Here is a 10959-nt window from a genome sequence, read left to right on the forward strand (position 1 = left end):
AGGCGTGGGGCGCTGGGCCGCTCAGTGACCGCCCGGGTCCTTTCCGTCCGGTCGGCCGCCCCACCTGGCGGCCCCGGCTCGGAGCCGGGCTTCGATGATGCGCTCCATTGAGCCTTGGCCGGTACCCTGTTGTGACAGCTAGTGTTTTCAAGCTTTTGAGGAAACGCCCAGAATACCTTGACAGAGGCTGCAGGACTTGGCGACACTGTTTTGAGCACGTCGTTTATTTTTGTTGGGAGCCACGGAGATGACGTGTCAATGGCAGCTACGGGAAAACAGTTTCGGTTTTGTTTCCGAGCTTTTTTTTTTTACCTTTTTGTCATCAGAACTGAGAAAGTTTTTTGTTTTTTCCTCTTTTGCATTTCTGGCAATGGAAAATGGAAATTGCATGTAAATTGGTTGCCTGGAATGTGTAAGCACTTGTTAGTTGGTACCTAAGCAGGTGTAGCCTGTGATTGGTCTTGCCCTTAGGAAGTTTACATTGTGATTTAAAAAAAAGATCTATGTAGAAGCTAAAAGGACCGGCAGTGTAAGGCAGTATGGAGAGGGCCAAACGAATGGTATGGAAAATAAATACTGTAATAATACTGTAAGTAATAAATATTATAAAGACTCAAAGATAAGGCGCTTTGTGGATTTGGAGCATTGCAGAGATAGAACAAACTGTGATGGACAAGTTTCCATTAACATTTGTAGCCTATGGCTAGCTTTTTGAGTTCGCGGAAGAAAAATGTCCCTACTGCCAGTGGGTAGCATTCTTAACTTTCAAAGGATCTTGAGCTCTTTTCAGAATGTAATGGAAGCTATGGGGTGCCATCCTTCTAGGAAAAATGTGACTAAACCAACCGCAAAAGTTTTTTGTTGAAAGACTCGACTCTAGGTTAAAAATCTGTTTGACAAAATATAATCTAAGTCTGGTCAAGGCTTACCTGGACTCTTGTCTAATTTAGCTGCCCTAATCACCCTACCACTCCAGTGGTCCCAGACTAAAGTCTACTAGTCTTCAACATATATGCCTTTCCACCAACAATTTGTGATTTACAAAATTTTTTAATAACTTTGTCCCATTGTTCTAAAAGTTACCTTTAACATAAAAAAATTCCCCAAATTATGCACTTGAACCTGGTTTGGAGTTTTCTTGCAGTGATCTACATTATTTACTCTTCATCCAATACCATACTTTTTAACTGCTATCACTTTGTGGGATATTTTGCCACCTGGTAGAGAAAGTTCCCCAAATATTTACATTTTTCTGGACAGTTTTTCACATATTTTTCTGACGGAATTTTGAATTTGTTTATCAAGCGCCAAAGAGTATTTTGATTTCATTTAGTAATGCGTTAAATTTATAAGTTAATCTGGGCAAGCACTGACAATTTTCAAAATTATTTTCTCTTTAGAAAGGTGGTGGAGCATTCTGTTTAGATTTGCCTCCTTCAATGAAGCTTTAATAGAAAACATGGTTGATTTACATAAAGTTGGTTATTAGCATTTAAATAGCGAAATAAAAATATTTAAATTTTGCCATACCTATATCTCCTTACATATTTATGTATATACATGTATATGTATATCTGTAAATTTACTTTTTAAAAAAATTCTCTTAGAACCATACAGACTTTTGACTGGTGTTGAGTACATTGTTGGAAGAAAAAACTGTGGCATTCTAATTGAAGATGATCAGTCCATCAGTCGAAATCATGCTACATTAACCGCTAACTTTTCTGTAACCAACCTGGTAAGTCACTATTTGCTGACAGTAAGGGAATTGAAGTCCCAAAAGACTACCTTGGTGTATATGTAAGAGAGAGTTTTGGAGACTTTTCATTTTATAGAACTGTTTTCTTTAAATGTTAGCAAAACTAAATGTGTTTTGGCAGTGGTACTGGTGGTGTTTGTTTATTTTGAGATTTGAAGTTTCTGTTTCAGTATTTTACTGTTGGCTTTAGTGATTTAGAAACTCAATGAAGTAGACCACGTTTATATTTACTTGAACATTTACTGAGTGATTTTTGTTGTTGTCATTCTTCAGTTGTTAACTCATGTCTGACTCTTTGCATCCGCATGGACTGCAGCATGCCAGCCTCCCTTGTCTTTCACTGTCTCCCAGAGTTTGCTCAAATTCCTGTCCGTTAACTTAGTGATGCTGTCTAACCATATCATCTTCTCCTGTCCCCTTCTCCTTTTCCTTTCGATCTTTCCCAGCATCAGGGTCTTTTCCAGTGAGTTAGCTCTTCACATCAGGTGGCCAAAGTATTGGAGTTTCAGCATCAGTCCTTCCAATGAATATTCAGGGTTGATTTCCTTTCAGGTTGACTGGTTTGATCTTGCAGTCCAAGGGACTCACAAGAGTCTTCTCCTGCACCATAATTCGAAAGCATCAGTTCTTTGGTGCTCAGCCTTCATTAGGGTCCAACCCTCCCATCCGTTCATGACTACTAGAGAAACCATAGCTCTGACTATGTAGACCTTTGTCGGCAGAGTAATGTCTCTGCTTTGCAATAATACACTGCCTAGTTCTGTCATACCTTTCCTTCCAAGGAGCAAGCGTCTTAATTTCATGGCTGCAGTCAACATCCACAGTGCTTTTGCAGCCTAAGAAAATAAAGTCTGTCACTGCTTCCACTTTTTCTCCATTTGCCATGAAAGGATGGGTTCAGATGCCATGATCTTAGTTTTTTGAATGTTGAGTTCCAAGCCAGCTTTTTCACTCTCTTCTTTCACCCTCATCAAGAGGCTCTTTAGTTCCTTTTCACATTCTGCCATTAGAGTGGTATCATCTGCATATCTGAGATTGTTGATATTTCTCCTGGCAATCTTGATTCCAGCTTGTGATTCATCCAGCCTGACATTCTGGATGATGTATTCTGTAGAAGTTAAATAAGCAGGGTGACAGTATACAGCCTTGTACTCCTTTCCCAGTTTTGAACCCGTCAGTTATTCCATGTCTGGTTCTAATGTCTGGTTGTTTTTTGAAACACATACAGGTTTCTCAGGAGATAGGAAGGTGGTGTGGTATTCCCATCTCTCTAACAGTTTCCACAGTTTGTTGTGATCCACATCGTCAAAGGCTTTAACATAATCATTGAAGCAGAGGTAGATGTTTTCCTGGAATTCGCTTGCTTTCTGTATGATCCAGTGAATGTTGGCAGTTTGATCTCTGGTTCCTCTGCCTTTTCTAAACCCAGCTTGTACATATGGGAAGTTCTTGGTTCTTGTACTGCTGAAGCCTAGCTTGAAGGATTTTGACCTTAACCTTACTAGCATTTGAAATGAACACAGTCATATGTTTGAACATTATTTGGCGTTGCCCTTGTTTGGGATTGGAATGAAAATTGACCTTTTCCAGTCTTGTGGCCACTGCTGAGTTCTGCAGATTTGCTGTCACATTGCGTGCAGCACTTTAAAAGCATCATCATTTAGGTTCTTAAAATAACTCGGCTGAAATTCTCTCACCTCCACTAGCTTTGTAGTAATGCTTCCTAAGGCCCCTAGACTTCACATTCCAGGATATCTGGCTCTAGGTGAATGATCACACCACTGTGGTTATCCAGATCATTAAAACCTTTTTTGTATAGTTTTGTATATTCTTGCCATCTCTTAAAATCTTCTGCTTCTGTTAGGTCCTTAGCATTTCTGCCTTTTATCGTGCTTATCTTTGCATGAAATATTACTTTGATATCTCCAGTTTTCTTGAAGAGGTCTCTGGTCTTTCCCATTCTTTTATTTTCCTCTGTTTCTTTGCATTGTTCATTTAAAAAGGCCTTCTTATCTCTCCTTGCTGTTTTCTGGAACTCTGCATACAGTTTGGTATATCATTCCCTTTCTCCTTTGCCTTTTGCTCCTCTTCTTTCCTCAATTATTTGTAAAGCCTCCTCAGACAATCACTTTGCCTTCTTGCATTTCTTTTTCTTTGGGATGGTTTTGGTTGCTGCCTCCTATACACTGCTACAAACTTCTGTCCTTAGTTCTTCAGGCACTCCATCTACCAGATCTAATCCCTGAATCTATTCATCTCTTTCACTGTATAATCATAAGGAATTTGATTCAGGTCACACCTGAATGGCCTAGTAGTTTTCCCTACTTTCTTCAATTTAAGCCTGAATTTTGCAGTAAGGAGCTCATGATCTGAGCCACAGTAAACTCCAGGTCTTAATTTTTGCTGACTATATAGATCTTCTCCATCTTTGGCTGCAAAGAATATAATCAGTCCATTTCGGTATTAACCATCTGGTGATGTCCTTGTGTAGAGTCGTCTCTTGTGTTGGAAAAGGGAGTTTGGTATAACCAATGTGTTCTCTTGGCAAAATTCTGTTAGCCTGTGCCCTGCTTCATTTTGTACTCCAAGGCCAAATTTGCCTGTTGCCCCAGGTATCTCTGGACTTCCTATTTTGCATTCCACTCCCCTGTGATGAAAAGCACATCTTTTTTGGGTGTTAATCCTAGAAGGTCTTGTAGATCTTCATAGAACCAGTCAGCTTCCACTTCTTAGGCCTCAGCGGTTGGGGCACAGACTTGTTGTACTCTGATGTTGAATGGTTGCCTTGGAAACAAACTAAAATCATTCTTTCATTTTTGAGATTGCACCCAAATACTGCATTTCAGACTTCTGTTGACTATGATGGCTACTCCATTTTTTCTAAGGGATTCTTGCCCACAGTAGTAGATACATTGGTCATCTGAATTAAATTTGCCCATTCCCGTCCATTTTAGTTCACTTAGTCCTAAGATGTCAATGTTCACTCTTGCCATCTCCGGCTTAACCACTTCTACTTACCATGATTCATGGGCCTAACATTCCAGGGTCCTATGCAATATTGTTCTTTACAGTATCGGACTTTACTTTCTCTACCAGACACATCCACAACTGAGCATCATTTCTGCTTTGACCCAGCTGCCTCATTCTTTCTGAAGCTGCTAATAATTGCCCTCCTCTCTTCCCCAGTAGCATATCAAACACCTTCCAACTTAAGGGGCTCATCTTCTCAGTCATATCTTTTGCCCTTTTCATGCTGTCCATTGGGTTCTTGTGGCAAGAATACTGGAGCAGTTTGCCATTTCCTCCGCCTCAGTACGTAAGCACTCACATATTGAATGCTTACTGTGTGTCAGTACTGTGCCAAAGCCTGGAAATAGAGCAGTGAATGGACTCTTGACTCCTCCTTTAAAGAGTTATGTAGCCATATGAACACTCTTATTTGCCATATATCTTAGGTTTTCAGAGGGAGAATGATTTGCTTTACTAGGGAAAACAGCTGGTGTATATGCCCCACAGCTCCTTTGAATGACTGAGTTTGTTTTGGTGTGCTATATAATTAAACCAGCCCAAAAAACATATATATATATATATATATATATATAGCTATACAAGAGCTGAGCTCATGGTAATGCTTGTGGTAATGAAGAAAGAAAAACCACTATTTTGAGGTAAGACTGTGTATCAGCAAACAGGATCTGTTCAGTAATGTTTAGGTTTTGTGTCTATATTCTTCTAGATTAAAAAAAAGCATTATTGTTAAAAATCCTAAAGAAAAAATCGTTACTTCAAGTTAAACACTCTAGCCTTTTCTCATTGGCTTGATTTTTTTTTTTCTATGTGATTTTGATAATACTTTAAAAAAAAACAAAAACCTTAGGAATGAAACTGTCATGTTATATGTGAAACAGTCTATACAAAAGCAGATAGTCCTCAAATTGAGAGGTCAGGAAAATCTCCACTGACCTAGCAAAAATAAAGAAAATATATGTTCTAAGATGAATGATTCTGAAAGTAAGACATTTTTCTCTTAATTGCTAGTTGAGTAATCATTTCTTTGCTTGCAACCAAAACAGTAACTGTGCTATGTACTCTGTTGGGAGGTTATCGCCTATTCCAAAAGTTACCAACCTTTTCTTTGAAACCTTTGCCCCTAGGAATAGTATTTATGCAGTAGTAAGAGATTTTAAATTATTTATTGATTTTTTTTTTTTTTTTTAGAGCCAAACAGATGAAATTCCTGTATTGACAATAAAAGATAATTCTAAGTATGGTACCTTTGTTAATGAGGAGAAAATGCAGAATGGTCTTTCTCAAATTTTGAAGTCAGGGGATAGAGTTACCTTTGGAGTGTTTGAAAGTAAATTCAGGTAAGAATTTTGAAATTGATATTAAAATGGACAACTTTATTTTGGCCCAATCAAATTCTAAAGGAAAAGGATATTTATAAATAATAAATTGGAACTAGTCTATTTCGATCCTACTTAGCATAGTAGGATAGTAGTGAACTTCGCACTGTATGTGGTTAGTGCATTTTGTTCACCATACAGAATTGACAAAGAGTGAATGAGACTTTGAGTGGGCCCTGAGAATCTTGATGGAGCTACTTTTGATTGATTCTGCATAGGTCAAAGTGTAATGTTAAGCTTTTGATCTTTGGGGTTTTTTTAATTGCAACTTAAGACTGATAGTTTTGTTGGAGCTAAGTTGGAATGTATAGTAATACGTAAAATCAAAATAACAGTGTGTGATGTGAGCTTGAGTTCACTATACAATAAATTTATGTAACATTTTTATTTACAGAGTAGAGTATGAACCTTTGGTTGCATGCTCTTCTTGTTTAGATGTCTCTGGGAAAACTGCTTTAAGTCATGCCATATTGCAACTTGGAGGACTTACTGTAAACAATTGGACAGAGGAATGTACTCATCTTGTCATGGTATCAGTTAAAGTTACCATTAAAGTAAGTTCAGTGCATTGTGATTATGTTAAAGTAAGTTCTGTGAATTTAAGTTTTTTCATTTACCCATTATACAAAAATGTTTTAAAAGTCATTTACTTTAAAACTATCCGAACTGTTGGCTGTAGATATGTATATGCCAAACAACCCCATACCTACCATATAGGCTAAGAATGGTTTTTCAGAAACACTGTTTATTATCTAAAGCAAGCAAAAAGCACATGAAATTATATTTCAGATTTTGATTTAGCATTTAAATGACTTATGTAGTCCTTTCACCAAGAAATGTTTTCAGTCTAAAAGCAAAGCATTTAGAGATCAACTGCCCATCTTCAAAGTCGGCAGTCTATGTCTTTTCTTCCTCTAGTCTGTGATATATCTCACTGTTTCATGCTCTTTTGTTTAATTTTTATTTGGCTTTAGGCCCTAATCACGAAAACTTTTTTTTATAGTTTAATATTACTTTAATGTATTGTCACAATCTAGAGATATGTAGATATAAGCCTTTAGAAGATGCTATTTGTTAAAACAGTGGTATATTTTGGTATGTTTTCAGATTTTGCATCTTCATCAGATTTGGTTAATCCAAAGCTATTTGAAGAATGAGTTTGGGAGGTGATTCGTCTCCTTTCAACAGTTTGACTATAGATAATCTGAGATTGTTTTAGGCTTATATCTATGGTGAAAAGCAGCAAAAATTTAGCTTCCTTTATTAGATGATACAAAAATCCTTTGCTATATAATTAATTAAATTAGAATATGTGTGTTATAGCTAAATAGGTGTCATAGAGAAAGAAAGCCTTGCTGTTCAGATTGAACCTCATGTTAAACTTGTGTTTTGGTGGGGTTTTCTCTGATCAGAGATTGTTTCATCTTTGTAAGTTTATGAAATTGATTTATAAATTCAACAGAGTGATTAGCTTCTTGAGTACTAATTTATGGTAATAAACCCAGATAATAGATTCATAATTCAGAATGTCCATTTATTAATTTACAGTAGAGACACACCTTTATAGTGACCAGAATATTTACATATGGCTCCAGCATAGTCACCTTAAAGATACCAAGGTCCGTGAGAAATGAAGTAGGTAATCAAGCCCTTGCTTGGTGGATATAAAGTAAGAGCAAAGGCAGTTAGGTGGTTTTGAAAGATACTTGACAGACTGGGAAACCAGCTTCCATTTACCATAGTACATACTGTTCCAATGACTGGGATGCTAATGACCATCAGTCCCTGGATATTAGACAGTACTGTGTATATTCCAGCAAAGGTTTGTAGAGCAATACTCCTTTTTCAATATTCTGATCAATCATGTGCCAAAAAGAAATTTGTCACTGTATTTATTTTTTTTTGTAAATTGTCCCCCACTACAGGTTAGTTTATATTTTTAAAATCATTGAATGTTAGAACCAAAAGGGAACGTAAACATTCAGTTCAGCTTTTATTTTCTAAAGAGGAAACTGAGGCTTGGAGCAACTAAATCCTTTGCCCAAGATCACATGTATTGGAGCTTAGTCAGTCCAATGTTGAATTGCTCATTACTGCTTCATGCAAGAAGTCAATTATTTCATTCATATTTGAGATTCATAACTTTCAGATTCCATTCTTGAGAGGTACCCTAAATTGCTTGCTCACATTTAGGTAATTCCCCATGTTTATTAGAAGCACACTTACAAGCTCTTTAGCTGGATTATTTCTTAGAATTATGCTGAATCTTCTTTATTTTCATTGCCAGTGGTGATATCTTTTAATCTTTCTCAAACTGTGGATATAACTTATTTGAGGCTTATGGCTTGATTCACCTGCTAGGTGAAGTTTCTTCCTCTACTCCACCTGTGTATACTTACTTTGAGCTTTTTGTTCAACACCAGGTATTCCTTTATATACTTTCTTAAAAAGACTGCTGCTGCTGCTAAGTTGCTTCAGTCGTGTCCAACTCTGTGCGACCCCATAGATGGCAGCCCACCAGGCCCCTCTGTCCCTGGGATTCTCCAGGCAAGAATACTGTAGTGGTTGCTATTTCCTTTTCCATTAAAAAGACTGTTCCATAATTATTAATATAATCAGTTTGAAAGGCAATTAGGCTGAAAGATCTATCTCATGTTTATCTCTTGATACTGTCTTCTCTAGGGTAGATGTTACATTTCCTTAATTCTAAGATATACATTTTAATGTTTTTGTAATTGGTATACATTTTTAAATCGACTTGTATTTTGTTATGTTGTTCGGCCCCGCCTCCAGCAGTTTTTATATCAGTACTGTAATTTGTGACTTCTTTTTTTTCACCTTTAATAGTGATTGTTTATTGATACTTGAATTTGCCCATATGTTATGTTTGTTATTTCACTGGTCTTACTGCTTTTTTAGCATATAGACCTTTGTTTTGTAGGGATCTTAACTTACATGAATTTTGGTTACCACAGTTTATTTTTAATTTTTGTATTTATTGGAATATAGTTGATTTCACAATGTTGTGTTAGTTTCAGTTGTACAGCAGAGTGATTCGGTTATACATATACATATATCTATTATTTTTCAAATTCTTTTCCCATTTAGGTTACTACAGATTATTGAACAGAGTCCCTTGTGCTATACAGTAGGTTATCTATTTTCAATATAGCAGTGTGTTTATGTCAGCCCCAAACTCCCAGTCTGTTCCCCCTCATATATTGTAATTGGTAGCTTCTTATAATCAAGTGATTTTATAGGGATTTGTACACTAAAACTAAGGCATGACCCAGAACTGACTTCTGTTTTATAGATTGTGTCTCCGTTAAAAATTTAAAGCGACGCAAGGAAAAATAGAACTTAAAAAAAACTAGGGTATGAGTATATGTATTCACATGTTTTCTTCTTTTTAGACAATATGTGCACTCATTTGTGGGCGTCCGATTGTAAAACCAGAATATTTTACTGAATTTCTTAAAGCAGTTCAGTCCAAGAAACAACTTCCAGAAATTGAAAGGTATATTGTGTATTTGAAATATAACAAAATATGACATATAAAATATGATTGCACTGACTTGATTTAGGTTAATACCCTCTTTCTTGATTATATCAGGATGTAACGTTACAGTTCAGCATTATTAATGAAATTTTTTTGTTAGTATCTGCAGAAAGTTTCCCAAGCAATTCTTTGTTGATTGTTCTTTATCTTGGTGAAGCAGATATGACATGTGTGCCAACATTTAAAGAAAAATATTGAAGGATAGTAATGACCCCGAGGTAGTACCAGTGGGCACACATGCTGGTGCCAGGCATCGTGCACGCAGGGCACCTGAAATTGTGAGGTGCCACAGCCCTGTTACAGAGCTGGAGTCTTGGACCAGAATATGAACAGTGCTGTGGCCTTAGAAATCGAGCTTATTACCTTCTTTGAAAAATGAGGCTAGTACCTGTCCTGCTCAATGTTTTAAGTATTTCGTATTATTAGTATTATTTATTTTAACCACTGGTATACACTAAGTCTGAGCTTACTGAATTGTAATAGGTGCTTAATAAAAGAAATGTAACTAATTGCAATATCTGGAAAGATTCATAATAGCTTTTTTATTTACGTAATTTTTTGGATGCTGTGCTAAATTTGAAAACCACCAGACTAAGGATCTGTCTACTGTATCTACTGCATTAATCACATCTGCAGTAACATAAATGGTGGTTTGGTAGGAAGACACTTGTGATTTTTCTTTTCAGATTGCATGGTTAGAATACTGGTCACTATAAAATGGTGAGTGTTTTTAGTCAACATAAGAACATACTTAAAATGTATGTCAGTAGCTTATTGTCTAAACGACCTAACAGATTTGAAGAAGTTTAAAAAAAAAAATCTAAAATTCTATGTAAATTAAGTATTTTACTACGAATTTAAATTAAGCATTAACTCAGTTCAGTTCAGTTACTCAGTCGTGTCTGGCTCTTTGCGACCCCATGGACTGCAGCATGCCAGCCCTCCCTATCCATCACCAACTCCCAGAGTTTCCTCAAACTCATACCAGTTGAGTCGGTGATGCCATCCCACTATCTCATCCTCTGTCGTCCCCTTCTCCTCCTGCCTTCAATCTTTCCCAACATCAGGGTCTTTTCGAATGAGTCAGCTCTTTGCATTAGGTGGCCAAAGTATTGGAGTTTCAGCTACAGTGTCAGTCCTTCCAATGAATATTCAGGACTGATTTCCTTTAGGATGGACTGATCTCCTTGCAGTCCAAGGGACTCTCAAGAGTCTTCTCCAACACCAATTCAAAA

General features: G+C 36.8%; 1 protein-coding gene across 1 annotated transcript in view; it reads left to right on the plus strand.

The window, feature by feature from the left end:
- The window catches only part of NBN (nibrin), a 58475-nt gene that overhangs the window by 3513 nt on the left and 44003 nt on the right, over window positions 1–10959 (plus strand). The window contains exons 4-8 of the mRNA XM_010862212.1: window positions 500–560; window positions 1608–1738; window positions 5978–6126; window positions 6560–6719; window positions 9579–9682. Coding sequence (XP_010860514.1) covers window positions 500–560; window positions 1608–1738; window positions 5978–6126; window positions 6560–6719; window positions 9579–9682 — 605 coding nt within the window. The remainder of the gene's footprint in view (window positions 1–499; window positions 561–1607; window positions 1739–5977; window positions 6127–6559; window positions 6720–9578; window positions 9683–10959) is intronic.

This window comes from Bison bison, unplaced genomic scaffold (assembly GCF_000754665.1).
Source record: "Bison bison bison isolate TAMUID 2011002044 unplaced genomic scaffold, Bison_UMD1.0 scf7180017858048, whole genome shotgun sequence".
NCBI classification, from domain to species: Eukaryota; Metazoa; Chordata; class Mammalia; order Artiodactyla; family Bovidae; genus Bison; species Bison bison.